Source organism: Vombatus ursinus, unplaced genomic scaffold (assembly GCF_900497805.2).
Source record: "Vombatus ursinus unplaced genomic scaffold, bare-nosed wombat genome assembly UNPS02011916.1, whole genome shotgun sequence".
NCBI classification, from domain to species: domain Eukaryota; kingdom Metazoa; phylum Chordata; class Mammalia; order Diprotodontia; family Vombatidae; genus Vombatus; species Vombatus ursinus.
This window is the reverse complement of record NW_020951694.1, coordinates 896,160-914,525: the sequence shown is the minus strand read 5'-3', so window position 1 is coordinate 914,525 and position 18,366 is coordinate 896,160. Positions and strand designations below refer to the sequence as shown.

Below are 18,366 nucleotides of genomic sequence, written 5' to 3'. Positions count from 1 at the left end.
TCTTATGCCTGAAATGCTCTACCTCTGCCTCCTGGTATCCCTAATTCAACCTTCAAAGGTTGACCCAAGTACTACCTCCTACTGAAGGCTTTTCCTGATCTCCTCTTCTAAAGGTTAGTACCTCACCCTTCCCAAACTACTTGGATATCTATTGTTTTCCCCGGTTGAATGCAAGCTCCTAGAAGGGACTGTTTTGTATTAGTCTTTGTATCCTCTGGGCCTTGCAAATGCTTGTGGAACATTGTTGTAACTATAACGATCAAGTTTGGCCCTAAAGAGGAAAGAAATGCACTCCTCACCTCTTTTGCCCAGTTGGGGGCTATGGGTGTGAAATATTGCATATATTTTCAGTCTTCTCTGATGTATTGCTTAGTTTTGCTGAACTACACATAGTACGTGATTTGTCCTTTTTATCCTTTTTGTTACAAGGAAAATCTCTCTGGGAAGGGGGAGGGATATACTGGGAAATGAAAGGTATAAAAATAAAATATGTCAATAGAAAAATGTAAAGCACAAAAAATACAAATGAAAATAATGAACATTGAATTAAATTGACTCTCAGGTTTCAAACTTGAATGACAAGAAAGATGATGGTGATCTCAACAGAAATAAGGAAGTGTGAAGGAATATTAATGTTAGGATTAGATCATGGGTAGATTATGAATTCCATTTCAGATAAGTTGAGTTTGAGATGCTTTTGAGACATCTAGGCAGAGACGTCCAGCAAGCAGTTAGTAATATTGGATTACTCAAGAGAGAGATTAGGGTTAGATATATAGTTTAGTGATTTATCTGTGTAGAGATAATAATTGAATCTATGGGAATTCACCAAGAAATAGACTGTAGAGTAAAAAAGGAATCCAGTCCAAAACACCTAATATTAGGGGATGGGATGTGGGCAATGATCCAAGAAAGGAGACTGCAAAAACAAGGTAAGAGAACAAAAAGAGAGCAGTATGACAGAAGCCAGTGGTTAGTAGTGTCAAAAGTCTCAGAACAATTAAGTAGAATGAGGCTGAATAAAGGCCTTTGGATTTAGCAGTTGGAGAGAGCAATTTCAGTAGAGTGCTATGATTGGAAGTTGGGTTGTAAAGAGTTAAAGAGTGGAGGCAATTGAACATAAATGGCTAGTTTTAGACCCATGGCTGTGAAAAGAGGAAGATAAAGGGAGATACCTTAAGGAGGTGTCAGGATCAAGGGGAAGTTTCAGAATGGAGGAGATTTAGAAATATTTATAAACAACAGGGAAGGAGCAATTGAAAATGAGAAAGAGAACACTTAAAGGGGGCAAACAATTCACAGAGGAGAGAACTCATTTGAGGGCCTATGTAGAATGGGTAGCCTTGGCACCTCTTTCTCAAAAACCAGAGTAAAGGAGCAAAGAACATAGGATGATGCAGAAGGGTTTTTGAAGTGTAGCATAAGGTGTTCATAATATTTGATTCTAAAAAGAATAAAATCAACACATAGCAATGTAGGATTTAGTTGAAATTTGACAGTTGAGGTTAGATTAAGCACAGTTGTGTGACTTTCTCCAGAGGCATTCAGCAGCACAGGAGTATGCATTAGTGAAGAATGCTGTTAGTTGGGGAAACATAAGCTTGGGGTTTGGCAATATAGGAATGGCAAAAGAACAAAGCAAGGGATTTAAAGGTAGATGACAGCGTCTAGTTGAATTGGTCAATTCACTGTAAAGACTAGGGGAAGAACAGTTTTCAGTCACATCAAATGTTTGTACTAGAAAAACAAGGAGGTGGGAGAAACTGGATAAAAGTTTATCATAAAAAAAGAGGAATTAAAAACTCTGAATCATGAAGATATCACAGTTTGGGTGATGATATCAAGAGTAGGACTATATAGTCAATGAAATGGAGTAAAGGTATAGTTCATCTTAATTGATGTTGGGAAGCCTCTATATTGGAGGAAACATCAGCAAGTAAGCAAGAATGTATGCAGTATTTGGGTTGGCAAGGAAGATCCTGAGCCAAGTCATTCTCTCTTCCTCTCTCTAGAATCTAGTAAATGACAGCAATAAAGATCTAAAGTAGGTAATTAAAGATGGCTTGAACTTTAAAGAGAAGTTGCTGACAATAGCGGCAAGGGGAGAGTCTGGAAACTTCAGAGAGTGTGATCACTCTCTGTGTCTCCGTGTCACCGGGAGCATGAAAAAGCATCGAGTACCGTTGAGGGTTGACAGAGCTACAGAGGCTTCTAGAGTGAGCCAGGTTTCGGTTAGTTCCAAATTAAATGTACGGCTGAAGAGCGCTTGGCTAAAGGCGGAGTTTGTTAACAATGCACCTGGGATTCCTGAGGGTAAAGGAAGTTATTAATTGTGTGGGCTGAGGAAGAAAAAGGGGAGAGTATCTGGAGCTCTATCAGTACCTGAGTGAAAACATTTTCGCTGGCTGCAGTAAACATTTACTGAATCACAGGGACGGGAGACGCAAAGGCAGAAGCTGGGAGTTTGCCAGCGATAGGATGGAGGAAGAGTTAGTTGTCAGCAACCCACCCCAAATCTATTGGGTCCTGGGGGGTGACTGAGCATTCCATGGAGGGAGCAAGGGACAGCTTCGAGGGCTGGTCACTCCAAACCCAGAGGCACCAAGGACTGCAGGCAGTGGATGTCAATCTCTGGAACGAATCCGGTTCCAACTAGCATGATTAATTTAGACAACTTTTGGTGCTTGGTCAACTTTCTTCAGCTAACTGATCATGATTCTTGAGCAGCGTTACTCTAGTCCGAAGGATTTATTTTTTGTTTTTATTTTTTGCATTATCCGAAAGTAAGAGCTTCGGTGGCAGGACATTCATTCTCCAGGTCCGTAAATACCTCGTGCTCCGGTCTTCCAGGAAGCACCCCAACGTCTCTAAGCTCCACCCTGAGGTTCCCCACACCTGTTCCACGGCCCCAGTCTCCTTTCCTTCCATCTCCTGGGCACAGCTATCAAAGACCAGTCCCTGGCCCCGTTTGGAACGTGCAACCTTCCTCACGCATCCCGCCCCCGACTCCAAGAAGGCAGCGCTGAGGTGCCCAGGCGCAGGTGGCAGGGGCATGGGGACTACGGCCACGGGTCCGACGCTGGGAGGGCTGGACCCGAGAGACCGCGGAGCGAAAGGGCGTGTCGGAGGCGCGACGCGACTCCAGGAACCGCATCCACAGGTAGGGCAACGCGAGCCCACAGAACACAAGCGGCAGCTTCCTCTCTCTCTTCCGTAGCCAGGGGTAACGGAGGAACTCGCGGAGCCCCGCCCCTCACTGGGCCGGCAGGTGGCGGTTGGCGTATGACAGGTCGGTTTGATTTCCCATGGCGGGGGGAAAGGGATGGAGCGGGGAAGGAAGAGGAGAGGCGGGGGGGAGGGGAGAAAAGAACCTACCAGCCAATGAACCGGACCCACCCGAGCCACGTGACCCAGTTCGGTGGGCGGGGCCAAGGCAGGGATATAGTCCTGGGTGCGAGGGAACCGGCCTCACGTGCGAAGCCTGGGGGTGGGAGCGGTCTGGACTACCGCGTGGGCTGGGCTTGTTGGTCCTGTATTGGCTGGGGGGGCGGGGAAGAGGGAGTCTTCACGGAGCCTCTCCACAAGCTTCAGATTGGCTTGGCCGGCGGCCGCGGCGAGGAGCGGGGAGGGGGCGTGGTGCTAGGGAGAGGCTCGGGGCGCGAGGACCGGGCAGGGAGGCGGGGCGCAAGCGGGCCAGGCGAGAGTGGGAGCGCGCGGGCGGGGGGGAGGGGCCGGGGCGGCGGAGGAGGAGGAGGCGGCGGCAACGGAGGCGGTGGGGGCCGGTACCGGACCCGGACCCGGCGGGATGAGCGAGGCGGAGACGGCGGCAGCTGCCCCGGCGGCGGATGCGGCGGGGGTCGGGGTGGTGTCGCCCGGGGGTGACCTGCAGAAATCCGGCGTTGGCGGTGGCGGGATGGGAGGGGGAATGGGAGCCGCCCCCGCCCCGCCCCCCGCCGGGATCCCCGCAGCTCCGGGCCCCGCAGCCCCAGGCGCCCAGACGACTGCAGCCCCGGGGACACCCGCACCCCCCCGCCCGAAGCCAGGCGGACAAACCGGTGCTGGGTGAGGGAGCCGGGTCTGGGGGCCTGACACCTGAGGGGGCCTCGGGAGGAAGGTCTGGTTGGATGGGTAGAGCTGAGGGTGCAGGTGAATGAGGGGCCAAGGTCAGGAAGAGTCAGCAGCCAAGTGAGCCCAGGCTCGGAGGAAGGCGGAGCCCCGCCGAAGGACTAGGGCGAAGCAGCTGGGCGCAAGCGCCCCCCCCCCCCGGGGCCCTTGTCCCCAAGGTGGGGGACTCTGGAAGGGCAGGGGCAGCGATGACTGTGAGGGAGGGGCCTTGGAATTGAACGTGGTGGAGCTTAGGACCTCTGTGGAGCACCAGGTCGGGTCATTTGGAAGTTCAAAGAAGTAGAATTGGTTGGAGATAGTTCCCTGAAGCTAAGCAGGTGTGGCTGTCCTGCAGTGAGTAGTTTTAGGAGTGGGGCTGGACTTTGATGTGTGCTCAGAACTGATTTGAGCCTAACTCCATCTCTCTTCCCCTGCCCTATTCTCCCTACTTGGACCTCCCCCTGGCAGCAACCCAAGTTCTGGGCACTGTCAAATGGTTCAACGTCCGAAATGGTTATGGATTCATCAACAGGTACCTAAGGCAGGGAAGGGGTGGGGATGTCCTCTAAACTGGGCTGTGTGGTTGGAGGATCCATAACTTCATCCAGACCCTTTATTGAGGCACATGGTTGCCCCAAATGTCAGCTGAAGCGGATTTGAACGTCTTTAACCACTGCACAAATACCACGCCCTTATATGGAAGATGAAGCCTTCCCTACTCGAGCCCGGTCTTCCTATTTTATCCTACAGCAGAGGGTTAATTCTTTAGGAATCCACCAACTTGGCTGCGAGTCTGCCACACCCCCTTGGAATTGCCCAATTGCCTCTTATTTGCCGTGCCTTGGGGGCAGGATAAGTGTGAAGAGCTTTTCCTACTCTTGGAGCCCTGCCGGGAAGATCCCCACCTTCCCTTAATTTCCTCTTGGAGGTGTTCCTTTCCCCTTTTCAGTAATCTCTAGAAGGAATGATTGGCTCAGTATTAATTCTACGATACACCTTCCTTCCCATCAGGTGAAAACGGGAGGTTATCTACTCCGCCCCCTTTGAAACTTCAGTTAAGACTCTGAATGTTAAATACAAAGGAAAGTCAAAAGTGAGATCTCCCCTAGTAGGCTCTCCCCCAACATCGGCACCCTGCCCGGTTTGTCTCTCGGGAAGACCCCGAGAGACAGGCAGCCTCTTAGCAGTCTGACCTTTGGCAAGCTCAGCTGCCTTAGAGCCTGAAACATCCAGTCTTTGGGAAGGCCTAGAGATAGAGTATATTAGGATTATGGCAAGGGTAGGGGTGGACAATGGATGAGTATTTCTACTTCCTCACTTAAATCTCTCTCCAACTTGTTCTCACCAGGGTTTCCAGTCAAGTGGGAATGTCCTGACCCTGAGATCCATCCACAGACCGGGGGTCAGGGGGGGGGGGGGCAGTGGTGTAAGGGTTCCTGGCTCCTTGTCCCCCCCCCAAAAAAAACCTGTTCTGCATCTCCTGTTCCACCGCCCCCACCTTTCTCCCTCCTCCTGCAAGGAAGAAGGAAGGAGGCAGAGTGGAATTTTCCAATCACTTTGAAAGGGGGAGGAGGAACAGCTTCACCCAGCACCACCCAGTTCTTGAGTTGCCCCTGGGTGTAGAAGGTGGGGCAGAAGCAAGCAGAGAGCTGTCCCATTTCTTGGGCACCTTGGCAGGTTCAAGGTGCCTTTGCTTGTTTCCAACAAGGCTAGTTTTCCCACCTGAGTTGTAGATTTGTGCCCTTTCTCTTTCTGGCCACACCTTGAGCTGACTTTACCCTTTCCCACCTGGAGCCCCAGACAGCTGCTGATACTCTCCTAATGCCTGCAGCGACCACCCCCCCCCCCCCCAAAAAAAACAACCCCTTTGAGAAACACTGGGTAAGAAAATAACAGTTGATTGGTCAGGCAAAGGGAAGTCATATTTGGAGTATACCCTCAAAGCCTCAAACATTCTTCAGCCCCCTAATGATGCCCCTTCCCATTTCACAGGAATGACACCAAGGAGGATGTCTTTGTTCACCAGGTAAGAGTCAGGCTTGCTTCTCAGGTAGGATCAGAAGATACAAGGATCATTTCCTTTTCTGAATGTCACTTAACGAATATCTCTACTTGTTTAATTTTAACATCCTCAGAATGGGAATCTGTGCTATGGCAACCCTAAAAAGGCTATTACTATTGCCTCCAATCCCATTATGCCCTCTCTGTGACAAGTGCCTGAAATAACTATCATTAGTCACTTATAAAGCATCAAAGGCTTCTGTTAACTCACAGTAACCTGCTAGTAATGAGTAGTGTCTGTTAATAGGGATAGGGACTGGGCCTGTGATTGAATTGGAATAGAGTACTCCCTCTATCAATGTGGTTTAGTACCTTCAACTTATAATCACATTTACCTAGAGTACTGACAGGTTAAGGGACTTGCCCAGGATCACACAACCAGTATGTGTCAGAGGCTGGACTTGGGCTCAGGTCTTCTTAACTTTTGAGTCCAGCTCTCTATCCACTATTCGACACTGCCTCTCATGCCCATTGATATACCATGAATTAGTTTCTCAGGTTAGCTGCCACCTATCCAGAACATAACAGGAATATTTTAACTGGGGAGGAAAAATGACCTAAATTGAATTGATAAATTTAGGGAATAGAATGGACACCAAAGCAAACTGCCTAACTCTGAATCTTACCTTAGCTATATCTACATTCTATTGTATGTTCCATCTCTTCTCACACATTATCACATTTCTCTAATGGGAAATCCCTAAGGATGTCTGGGTGGGATGCAGGTTTCGAGGCCTTTGGTCCACTTTTGGCAAATCCTTCTCCCTGCCCCACAAATACCTGAATATGTAGTTTATTGAGCATTAAGACAATAGGTATTTTATATTAATGGGTAAAAGATATCTGTGTCTTCCTGTCTTGTCCCAGCTCTACTCACTGCTTTTTCCCCAACCAGACAGCCATTAAAAGAAACAACCCTCGGAAGTTTCTGCGCAGTGTTGGGGATGGGGAAACAGTGGAGTTTGATGTCGTGGAAGGAGAGAAGGTTTGGGGGATTCATGGAGGGGCAGGAGGACCTAGAAACATGGAAGAATAAAGGTTAAGGGAAGGGTAATCCTGGGCCTCAAAACTTCATGAGGTTATCATGTACCCTACTTTATGACCCTTCTTCCAGTCTAGAAGGTATGGGGGCTGCCTCAGTCTATTACTTCCAATCAAGAGTTGGGATGCTAAAGAAGAGGTTCTAAATTAATTTTAGTGCCCTCTGATACTAGCCCTAAGAAAAGAATAAGAAGTCAGTGATGTGTTCTGAATGGGTCATGTGGGGTGGGCAGGGGAGGAGTTGGAGTTGGGAAAGAGTTCTGATTTTTTCCATCCCAGGGTGCAGAAGCTGCTAATGTGACTGGTCCAGGGGGAGTACCAGTGAAGGGCAGTCGCTATGCCCCCAACCGACGCCGTTTTCGTAGATTTATTCCTCGGCCGCGGCCTGCTGCACCCCCACCCCTGGTGGCAGAGGCCCCTACAGGGGTAGCTGAACCAGGTAGTGAAGGGGAACGGGCCGAGGACCCCACTCAGCGACCTCGCCGACGACGCCCACCCCCCTTCTTTTACCGACGACGTTTTGTTAGGGGCCCTAGGCCCTCCAACCAGCAGCAGCCTATGGAGGTGAGAGAAGGTTTGGGTTGCTGGTGTCCCTAAAGGGCAAAGGCCTAGAAGGAGGAAGCCAAGAACTAAGTAGTGTCATGGCCCTAGGAGAAAAGTGTTGGACTAGAAGAGACCCCAGAGATCATTGCATCCTACTCCCAATGACTTTCCTGGGGTCACACAGCTAGCTAGTGTCTGAGGCAGAATTTGAACTCGGGTCCAGTGTTCTATGCACTAAACTACCTAGATGACCAGAAAGAGGAACATGGTGGGGTGTTGAGGGAGGGGAAGGGAGAAGAGAGAAGCTGCTTGGCTCTTTGTGTGGAACTTTGTGGCAGTCAGGATAAGCTAAGGATGTCTTGGTTCTAGGAAGTAGAACCTGACCCCAGCTTTATATATTTTGGAAATTCACAAACCCCAATTTTATATATCTTTAGGGTACAGATGGGGTAGAGCCCAAAGACCCAGCCCCCTTAGAAGGGGACCAGCAGCAGGGAGATGAACGGGCACCTCCACCCAGATTCCGACCCAGGTATCGAAGGTAAGCATACCTCTCCCTCTCAGCTATAATATCTAAAGATTGATTTGCATTTATCAGTGTCCATGAGCCCCTTTCCTCTTCTACAGTTACTATTGGTTTTCTTAAAAGTGGACTTTGAGCTCTAAGAAAAGCAATAAATGACTGAGATTAGGGGTAAGAAATTAGGAAGCAGCATGCCTAGCTTCTAAGGGTATAAGACTTTTAAGAGCAAGAAAGCTAGCTCAGAGGAGGGAACCAAAACTGTGGGCTTGGGCTCATGACTTGTGGCTTATTAGCAGCTGTATATCTTTTCCAAGGCAGAACCAGGTAGGCTGGAAGACCAGAGAGCTATAGTGAGGCGCGGCAGGCAGGAGAGATGTCTCGCCCTAATCTTGATAAGGTTTTTCTTCCCAACAACCCAGGCCTTTCCGTCCTCGGCCTCCTCAGCAGCCCACCACGGAAGGCGGAGATGGAGAGACCAAACCCAGCCAGGGTCCCACAGATGACTCAAGGCCAGAGCCCCAGCGCCCCCGAAATCGGCCTTACTTTCAACGTAGGAGGCAACAGCCTCCTGGTCCCCGGCAGACTGCAGCCCCTGAGGTAAGAGCTAGGGAAAATTATATGTGTGGGGGTAGGGGTTATGAAGATAGGAAGGAGAAAGCTGAAACCAGCCCTCTCCCCTGTCCTCCTCCATGCAGGCCGATAACAAAGAGCCAGTACCCCTGGGCCCACCCCCAGCAGGTGCCCCTACCCATCGGGAGACCCCAGCAGAGGCAGTCAAGCCCATGCCACCTCCTGCGGACACATCTTCCCAGCCCCGATTGGAGCCACAGCACCAGCTTGTGGATGTGAATTTCGGGCTGGTATAGGGTGGGACCCGGGGGGATAGGATTGGGGGAGTTAGGTGTAGAGTTGGGCAAGGGGGAGTAGAGAACAGTCAAGAGTGAGTTGTGGTTAGGCATTCTAGCTATATAAATACACTTCTTACTTCTAATCATTCTTTTCCCTTCAGACCTCAACCCCTGTAACCAGTGGGGACTCCCCTACCACCTTACTGGAATGATTCCAACTAGGGGGACAACTAGAGCAGCTATCTGGTTGAGTATCCCAGGGTCTGAGGTCATATAGAAAGACCAGGGGTTGGGGGCAAGGGGGTGGGAAGGAGCATCTTCAAATATTCTCTAACACCTCCCTTTTTCTCTCCGATTTGTTTCTCTTCCTTAGGTATCTGCCAGCTTTTTCCAACTGCTCCTTCCCTGTCTCCCTCCCCCCACCCCTTCAAAAAAATCCATGACATTGAAACAGCGGCCTTCACCCCATCCCCTCCTTCCCAGGACCCAGGAGGGTAGAACAACTTTTTGATTTGGTTCGACCCCACCACCCCCACCCCCAAGGGTGGAAGGAAGGGAGTACATCCTTTGTCCACTGGAGCCAGATCTCCCTTCCCCCCCCCCCCAGTTTATTTTTTGGGTCTTCTCCCTCCCCCAGCCATTTGGTGAAATGTCATGTGCCACCTGAGCCTCCAGTAAAAAAAAAAATTTGCACAGCTGTCTGTGTTTCTGCCTCTGCTCTGTTCTCAGGACCAGAAGTTAGGGTGATGAGTTAGTATTTGAGTGATCAAAGAGTGTGTTGGAATATTGGTCCAAGTGGTCTGCTTGGTGGGTGTACAAACTATTGCTATGGGGCTAGAGCATGCCCCAGGATCAAAGGAAGGCTTGTGAGAGTAGAAAGTAGGCTGGGCTAGGTATTAAAGGGACAGGCAGAGAGGATGGGGCAGACACTAGCAGAAGTCTGACATTTGTCTCAGGGTTGAGAAAGAGCCAGCTCTTAATTCTGCATCCCTTTAAAGAAGTAGCACACTTGCCTTTTATATAGTGACCTTTATATATACATTAAGTATAATCTGTTTTGGTTTTTTCTCTCTACACAAACATATAAAAATGTTCTAAGGCCCCAGTCAGCCTTTTTATTACACCAACAGATGCCTCCACTTTTTTCTTTTCTTTTTTTTTGGTCAGGAGCTCAAAGGGCTACCTGTACAAAATTCACTTCAGGGTGAGAGTGAGTTCGGGGGAGACAATGCCCCAACTTAAGTGGGAATCCACAAAGGAGAAATACCTACTGGCATATTTGGGATTCCTCAAAGGACAGAATAAAGGGAGGTATCTTCCCCAGAGTGTTCCCCACCATGTGCAGTCTCCCCAAAAGACAAAATGAAAGGAGGTATCTATTTCTTCTACAGTTCTCCCCCACTATGTGCACAGTCTTCCCAAAGGACAAAATGAAGTGAAGGGAGGTATCTTCCCTAAAACTCTCCCTACCATGTGCACAGTCTCCCCAAATGACAGAATGAGTGAAAGGAAGTACCTTCCCTAGAGCTTTCTCAGCATGAGAATTCTCCCCACTGCCTACCACCCATTTATTTGGCTTTGTCAGGTTGTTCGTGAGGGATAATCTGCCAGTATGAAGTCAAGAGGGGATGCTAAGTTAGGGTGCTAGGCCCTAGGCTTCTTCAAAGCTCTTTAGGAAGGCAGGACACCTATATTATTCTTTCCCACCTGGAAAAGTTAGTTCTAAGGGATTTCTGTTATTCCCCTTCTTTGTAGCGGGAGGAAATAGAAATTTGAGGCTGAGGATAAGGAAAGAGAGGGACCAGGGAACCCTTGTAGGTGAGGAGGTTGGGGACAGAGCCCTGCCTATATTTACACCCAAAACCCAACCACTATAGATAAATAATCCAAGAGATTCACACTAAAGGGAACGGGTTTGGGGGAGGGGGAATTCAAGCCATGAATTTTAACCCCCAATATCACCAGACCTAAGATATTCCTTCCTGCCCTTGAGAGGGTTGGAAAGGGAAACTTAAAGTGCTTTGGGGAGGAGAGTTCAATTAAGGGAGAAGAAGGGGGAAAGGTGTACTTGTCACCTTCTACCCTGCCTCTCAGTCATTCTCATCTGGTCCCAGGTATTCAAGTTCTGTGCTGGGCTTCACCTCCTGTTCCAGCAACGATGGGGTCCGTCGGAAGGCTGCAGATATCTGGTCAAATGTTCGGCCCCTCGTTTCTGGCACCTTCAAGTAGGTGAAGAGAAAGAAGCCAACCAGGAGAACAGCAAAAAGGAGGAAGACATAAGGGCCACTGGCATCCTAGAGCAAAGGTAAGGAAGAAGTAGCTAGCTTAGGAGAAGGGTGGCAGCAACCCACAGGACTACTAGCCTTAGATAGGGTGGTGGTCCTAACAGCTTGTAAGGATGTGGAAGGAGGGTTGATCTGGGCTTAACAGTAGGCTAATAGTTTATTTTAGAGAGGGGAGTATGAGTTATAGAAATGAGGATTTGAATTAAGAGCAAAGATCCATTGTTTATTTAAATACATTTAATTCAAAGAATAATTACTCATAAAAACTGCATTTCTTCTCCTTGACTTGGCTTTTTCTGAGCACTGCCCTAGTCTGGGAATCTCTCTTTGCTGTACCACTAGGCTTGATCAACAATAGGAGACCTTCAGGTAAAGGCTAGATGACTACTTGTTAGGTTATGTTGTTGAGAGGATTCTTGTTGAGGTATAAGTTGCACTAGAGAGCCTCTGAGGCCTCTCCTAACTTTAATAAATGAGAAACAGAGAAAGAAGACTATACATACATATATACATATATGTGTGTGTATATATATATATATACATATATGTGCATATATATATATATATGCACATATACGTATAAATAGGGTCAGGTGGTAGCAGGGAGGCAGGCAGGGAGGTGGAGATAACAGAACCAGAAAATAAGAGGTTAGGGTATCTCTTCCCTACATTGCAGTTAACAATCTGATGGGAAAATCTCTACCTGGATTTCACCTGTGGGGTACGGTTTGTATATGAGTTGGGGAAGGAAGGACTTACCGCCATGTACTGGAAGCTCATACCCACAATGAAATTACATGTCCAGTTGGAGAAGCCAGCCAGAGCCATGGCTGCTGGTCGGGGTCCCTGACTAAAGAGTTCAGCCACAATGAACCATGGGATAGGACCTGGGCCGATCTCAAAGAAAGCCACAAAGCCAAAGATAGCTACCATGCTGGCATAGCTCATGGTGGGAACCCGTTCCTGAAAGGCAGAGATGACAGAGACAATCCATTGACATCCTACTCCTCAAATATTTTTGTTCAGAAAAAACTACAACTTCCACTGCTGGGGTACCAGCTCCTCTAGGTCAGAAATCCCTTGGATCCTTTAGGGGAATTATAGTTCTGAAAGCCATCCCAATGAGGACTGAGGGAAATACAAGTCACAGTGACATCTGGGTCAGCCAGTTCCCTCCATAAGTAGTGAGTCTCCTAGGAGCATCTGATGATCATAATTTGGCTGCTGGGTTACATGGGGACTCTGTTCCCCAGTAGTTCCTGGGGGATCCCTGGTGGCTAGAAAGTATGAAAGTTCCAGAAGTGCTGAAAGTTGTAATGCAGACTTTTCTCAAAGCCCTGTTATACTACTTCTAACCCCCGATGAAAATGATAGATTCAAACAACCACAGGCCAAGTAACCCCACAGCTATGGAGAGATGACTGTCTCAGACACTACTTCGTTTCCTCTCTTCTGGAAAGGCCAAGGATAGCACAGGGATTGAGGAGATGATGACATCCCCTTTCTGTCTCTGAAATAGCATTGCTATATGCCCCATCCCCCTCCTTTGGGATTAGAGCTTCACGGGCATTTCCTAAGTGTGGGGACTCTCCCCAGAAGTGGACATTGACATTTCTCCACCCCTCCCCCAACCTCGCCCAAGGTCATCACCAGCAGGAGAAGAGCCACAGTCATCAAGATAGCACATCCACACATTCCAGCGAGGCCCAAGAGATGTAGTGTCCGACGCCCAGCCCGTTCCACTAGAAGTACCTGGGGGGATAAAAAAGCAAGAGGCCTTAAGTTTTGGTCCCTGAGTGGACAGTAAAATGGGAGAAGGAATGAAGGAGAAAGGGAAGAAGGTCCAGACAATGAGAGAATGGAAGAAGGAGGGAGCTACTCTCAAGCTCTACACCTTTATATGCTAGAGAGGTAGGCTCAAGGGCAAAAGATCCACCTGGCTCCCATATCAGTGCTATTACCGAGACCAAAGTGAAAGCTGTGTTGACCACGCCTGCTCCAATGGTAGCATATGCTGGCTGCCCCACCCCTGCTGACTCGAAGATGCTAGTTGAATAGTAGAAAACCTGGGTGTAGGGGAGAAGGAAATGAAAAATGAGTGAGAAGCCCTCTCCTCTACTAACCATCTTATACTGTCCTAGTTTTCTGATCCCTCTATCTAGCATGTCTCTGCAGCTATGTAGCTGCAGAATTTAATAATTCTTAGTTCTTTTTCTTTCCTGACACAAACACAAACACACACCTCCTTACTTCCCCCCACCCTCAAAGGCTTTTTGTCCAAAAGTTTTAGCTCCTCTACCATCCCCATTCCTCTTTCAAATTCATATATTCTCTAGTCTACTTGTTTCTGGTTCCATGACGAGCCATTCCCCCACCTCAAAACCCACTCCTCCATGTGTCTCTATTCCTTCACCTTTCTGTCCCTGGCCCTCTCCCCAGGGTACCTAGTCCTTGGGGTACATCCTTACAGCATTGATCCCCGACAGCTGCTGGCTGAGCTGAAGTACAATAGCAATGACCAAGGGCTGCCGATGTGTCCGGCTGCGGAGAAGCTGGAGCAAGGAAAGGGGCTGCTCCCGTTCGAGCTGGCGTTTCTCCTCCTTCAGCTCCGCTAGTGCTCCAGATACATCTGCCCATCCAGTCAGTTGCTTCAGACCTGGGAAGGGGAAAGAGGAGCTAGGGCTGGAGGATAAATTCCTGGGTCCTTAACAAAAACAGGGATTTAGGAAAAAGAGAATCAGGAAGACAGAGATGGAGGTGTAGAAACTTGAATGAGATCCTGAGGGAAAACAGTTGGAAGGTGATAGGCCAGATGCATGGGGGTTTAGATGTTTGGGTCCCTTTGTCATTGGAAAGAGGGAGAGTCTTACTTTTTCTGGCAGGTCCTTCCAGGTTACGAATGATATAAAGGTATCGGGGGCTCTCTGGACAGAAGGGCAATAGTACAAGCTGAAGGAGGGTAGGAAGCACAGTCAAGCTCATCAGCAGTGGCCACAACGTCTCTGTTCCCAGCATAGAATCCAAGCCCAGGACCTGGGGGAGGAGGGGAAAGGAGAGAGAGAGGATTTGAGATGAAACTTATTTCTCCTTCCCCTACCCCCATCCTATACCCCTAACACCACCTCTTTTCTCCTGGCCCAACCCTTCCATCTCCCTGAAACCCTCCTTTTATCTACATTTCAACCCCACCCCCCAGTAAGGACAAAAAGTAAAAACTGGTTACCTGGGCGACCAGGATGCCAGTGACTATGGCCAGCTGATTGAGGGTTCCTAAAGCTCCCCGAAGGTGAGTAGGAGCAATCTCCCCTACATACATGGGGACCAATCCTGATGTCAGCCCTGGTAAGATAGGAGAAAGGTAATAAGAGATATTTAAAATTCCATATTCACCATGCCCATACCTCCAGATTCTTAGGTTTGGGGGCAAATTCAAATTTCCCCAAATGACTGGAGAGGGGAGTTCCCAGTGGATACCTGAAAAAGCGCCAATGAGAAATCGTCCAAGAATAAGCATCTCATAAGAGGCAGCTGCCTTGGCCAAGCCCATGAGTACTCCTCCCAGAAGAGCCACACCATTATTGACCATCATGGCACGCTTCCTATAGGTGCCAGACATAGAAGCCCAGAAAGAGAGATGTGAAGTGGGAAGGGAAAGGGGTGGTGGTGGAAATTGCTCATGTTGTGACTCCATCCCCATTCTCTCCACTCCTAGCAAAATCTCTCTTTTCCCACAGTCCCCCTTACCCTCCCTTTAGCCCCTGGTACCTGCCCAACCACTGGGAGATGATGCCAATGAGGAAGGAGGAGATCATGCCACCCACAGAGAAGATGGCAACAGACAGAGACCAGAGAGTGGTGAGGGTGCCTGGGGGGATGGATCTGGGGGCCTCAGGGCCTTGACGTGCCAGCCATGTTTCATTGTAACTCTGTTCAATCACCTGAAGGGAAGGCAGTAAGTACTTGTGAATTCCCTTTAGAACCTCCACTCTTACCCCACTCTTATCCCCTATGACCTAAGAGGGACTCTCTAGCTAGCTTCCTTTACCTTCAGGAGAATCCCTTCTCTGAATGGCCTTCTGTTTTTTCAAGTTTCCCAAGTATCACATGTTCTGATTTCTGTCTCTAAAAGGGATCTTACCCCCTTTTCCAAACCTTTCAGGACAGCATCCATCTGAAACCCTCTACTCTTCCCCATGGGACCGAGGTAGCCCTCTTCAACCCCCTGTCAGTGCCAGAATATCCAGGCCCCTCACCTTCTGTGGGGCATTGATAACCCCAATGTTGTAGCCAAACTGGAGGGAGCCAAGCACAGCAGAGAATACTGCAAGGATCAGGGTTCCTGTCACCCGCTGTTGTGGAGGGTCCCCCTCCTAGATAGTGAACAGGCAACATCAAGGATCCAGAATTCTGAGCTAACCATTTTTAAGATTTTAACTTTCCACCCCCAGGCCCATAACTGGGGCACTGAATGAAGTAAACTGGGCCATATTAGGAATCTAATTCAGATCCCAGTGTAAACAGGAGGAACAGATGGAATCTACCCACCCCCACACATATGGGAACACAGAAATTCACTCTAGCCTTGAAGCAAGCCCCTCCCCCCATCCCCAGGGAAAAGCTGAAAGGCTGGACAAATGGGTTCATGACCAGGATAAAACTGGGCACAGGGTAAGAGAACTGGGGGGCTCTGTGACTAGCTTATATCAAACCTCTTGGTAGCCCAGATCCCAAAACTTCTCCAAATCCTGGTACCTTGTGCCCTCTCATCTTTTTTGCCACCCTCCCAGTAATTTATCAAGGTATAACTTATAGGCCTTTTCTACGGAAGAGGTTGAAGAGGATAGTTGTAACATGGTCATAGAGGTCACTGAAATAAGACTTAAAGAATTTCAGCTACCTCCTCTTGCAGAGCACCCCCCCCCAGTATGAGAATAAGCCAGAGATTTGCTGGGGGGGGGAGGGGGGTACCCAGAGGAGTCAGGCGGGAAGGTGGTAGTGAGGGTGGAGGTTGGCAGGGTAGATGCTGGCAGCACAGACTGTCTCCAGTGGAAACCTGAGCTGGAGGCTGGGGGAAGGGGGGGCGCTTTATGACACTCCTCTCTTCCCCCTCCCCCTATCTAACTGTGGAGCCAAAGGGAAAGTTCAGAGACCTGGAAAGAAGCCAGGTGTGTGTGTCTGTGTGAGAGTGTGTGTGTGTGTGTGTGTGTGTGTGTGTGTGTGTGTGTGTGTTGGGGGGTGGGGGTGGGGATAGGAACTCACATGGAAGAAACTAGCCAAGAGGAACAGGACAGGGCAATTACAACCCAAATACCCTGACTGGTCAAGATCCTAGATGTCCAGGCCTCCCATCCCCCAAATGACTCAGAATATGACATGCCTGGCAGTGACCCTGCATGTTCATCTCTAACTCCCCCCTCCCCCAAACACATGATGAGAGCATGGGTGTCACAGACAGTGGCATCAATCACACCAGGGACATTGACCTGGAGACAGAGAAAGACACGTACTGGTGCTCGAGCTATTCTTTTCTGATACTACCGCACGTTCCATACGTGCGGTAGTATCCATAAGACACCCCCACCCCCACCCTGCCTTCTAGATTCAGTTTTCGACAGATGCCGACCGAACCCCTCCCCTCTAATCTTCCATCTCGCAGTGGTGAAGCCCTAAAGTCACGGGATTGCTCAGCCATGGTATAAATAGCCAGAAGCCCCTACCGCCCCCTCCCCTGCACAGTACCACCCCCTTACTCACCATAGTCTCACTGTAGAGCCTGCGCTGGAGTCTCACGCTCCCCCCCCCACATACTCGGTAGGAAAAGGGGGAACCTAGAGAGAATCCCTCCCAGCCCAATTCCCAGAAAGTCAGTTTTCCCTACCTCAGACCAGATCTGCTGAAACCCCGACGGCATCTCTGGGACGAAGAGGGGTGAAACTTGGAGGTGGGGCGAGGGTCTAGGAATACCAGAAAAGAATTGGAAATAGAACTGGAAGTCCGAGGAGAAGTTGGATGAACTGGAGAGAAGTCGGGAACAAAAGGATGACTGGAGATAGACTGGTAGGAAATAGGGGAAAGGAACTGGCGAAAATTTGGAAGGAGGGAATTGGGGAAACAAGAAAAGGGAAGGTGAATGGGAGCACTAGGAGGGGAACCCGGAGTAGAGGAGCTGGAGAGGAGCGGGGGAACCGGGTATCTATCCTACCCCGGCACAGGGGAGACACCCGGCGAACCCCCCCCCACCCCACACCTAATGCTTGAGTCCCCATCCCCTCCAACAAACCACACCCCACACACGAACCACGCCTTCTCGCAACACCCATTGGCTGAGATCCCATACTCCCCTCCAAAGTCACGATCCTCCCAGGAGGGCCAAAGAAACTCCGCCTTCTTCAGAGTGCCCAAGGGGAGGAGTTTGGGGAAAGTCAAGAACCACTAAAATGAAGGGCGCTCGGTGCTGTGCCTGTCGGGTGCGGGCCATGCGGGCAGTCCAAGGAGACACACTTCCTCAGCTCCAGTCTTCCCCTCCACTCAGAAAGACCCAAAGTAACTGGGAGAAAACGGACCCGGGGAAGGAGGGGTCACGCTCTCCGTGGGCAACCATTGGTTTAGGTTTTTTTGCAAGCACGCCCCTCTTGGCTGCTGCTGGGGACCCGTCTCCTACCTCCACTCTTCACGCGCGCCCCCCGCCCCCCTGCTTGTGTGCTGGCTGGGGAAATGTACACGAGGTGGAGAGTAGAACTCTCGGGTGGGTTTTTGAAGGGAAAAGGTCTAGGTAGATGGAGTCCCTCAATGACTGTGTCCCGGGTGGAATGGACACAGCGGGGCGGAGCAGAAAAAGACGCGTGCCGGGGCGGGGTTCCTGGGTCCGGGTGTGGAGTGGCAATGGCCTGAAGTAACCCTCACTAGATATATTTTTAGCTCCTGCCTTGGGAGCGGTCAAATGTCAGGTCCCGAGTGTAAC

General features: G+C 49.6%; 3 protein-coding genes across 4 annotated transcripts; 2 read left to right on the top strand and 1 right to left on the bottom strand.

Annotated features, from left to right (window-relative positions):
- The first annotated feature begins 3,282 nt into the window (after positions 1-3,282).
- On the top strand, positions 3,283-3,882 carry LOC114039357 (glycine-rich cell wall structural protein 1.8-like). Its single transcript, XM_027857063.1, has one exon. It carries the CDS (start codon positions 3,283-3,285, stop codon positions 3,880-3,882), a length of 600 nt encoding a protein of 199 aa, XP_027712864.1.
- Position 3,883: 1 nt separating this feature from the next.
- On the top strand, positions 3,884-9,800 carry YBX2 (Y-box binding protein 2). Its single transcript, XM_027857197.1, is given in 11 exon segments — positions 3,884-4,024; positions 4,026-4,062; positions 4,573-4,636; positions 6,097-6,130; positions 7,061-7,150; positions 7,486-7,770; positions 8,187-8,290; positions 8,692-8,869; positions 8,968-9,117; positions 9,282-9,366; positions 9,494-9,800. Coding segments are annotated over 10 exon segments (1,104 nt in total). The 5' UTR covers positions 3,884-3,913; the 3' UTR covers positions 9,333-9,366; positions 9,494-9,800.
- Positions 9,801-10,107: 307 nt separating this feature from the next.
- SLC2A4 (solute carrier family 2 member 4) lies at positions 10,108-17,950 on the bottom strand. Of its 2 annotated transcripts, XM_027857246.1 has the most exons (12): positions 17,747-17,950; positions 17,284-17,359; positions 15,659-15,775; positions 15,171-15,343; positions 14,880-15,004; positions 14,629-14,744; positions 14,276-14,438; positions 13,874-14,061; positions 13,367-13,471; positions 13,056-13,157; positions 12,165-12,368; positions 10,108-11,414 (listed from the first exon to the last, which is right to left on the bottom strand). In XM_027857246.1, the coding sequence occupies exons 2-12, from the start codon at positions 17,314-17,316 to the stop codon at positions 11,211-11,213; spliced, it is 1,530 nt and encodes a 509-aa protein (XP_027713047.1). In that variant the 5' UTR covers positions 17,317-17,359; positions 17,747-17,950; the 3' UTR covers positions 10,108-11,210. The 2 variants fall into 2 exon arrangements, with proteins under 2 accessions (XP_027713047.1, XP_027713046.1); XM_027857245.1 differs by lacking the exon at positions 17,747-17,950 and having other exon boundaries at positions 17,284-17,663.
- Positions 17,951-18,366: the final 416 nt, after the last annotated feature.

Coding starts and splice junctions, on each gene's coding strand:
- LOC114039357 (XM_027857063.1), top strand. CDS start 3,283: ATGACAGGTCGGTTTGATTTCCCATGGCGGGGGGAAAGGGATGGAGCG.
- SLC2A4 (XM_027857246.1), bottom strand. CDS start 17,316: ATGCCGTCGGGGTTTCAGCAGATCTGGTCTGAG. Junction 14,745..14,879: donor TCTCATTGGCGCTTTTTCAG/GTATCCACTGGG, acceptor CTATCTTACCAG/GGCTGACATCAGGATTGGTC. Junction 13,158..13,366: donor CAGCTTTCACTTTGGTCTCG/GTAATAGCACTG, acceptor TTATCCCCCCAG/GTACTTCTAGTGGAACGGGC.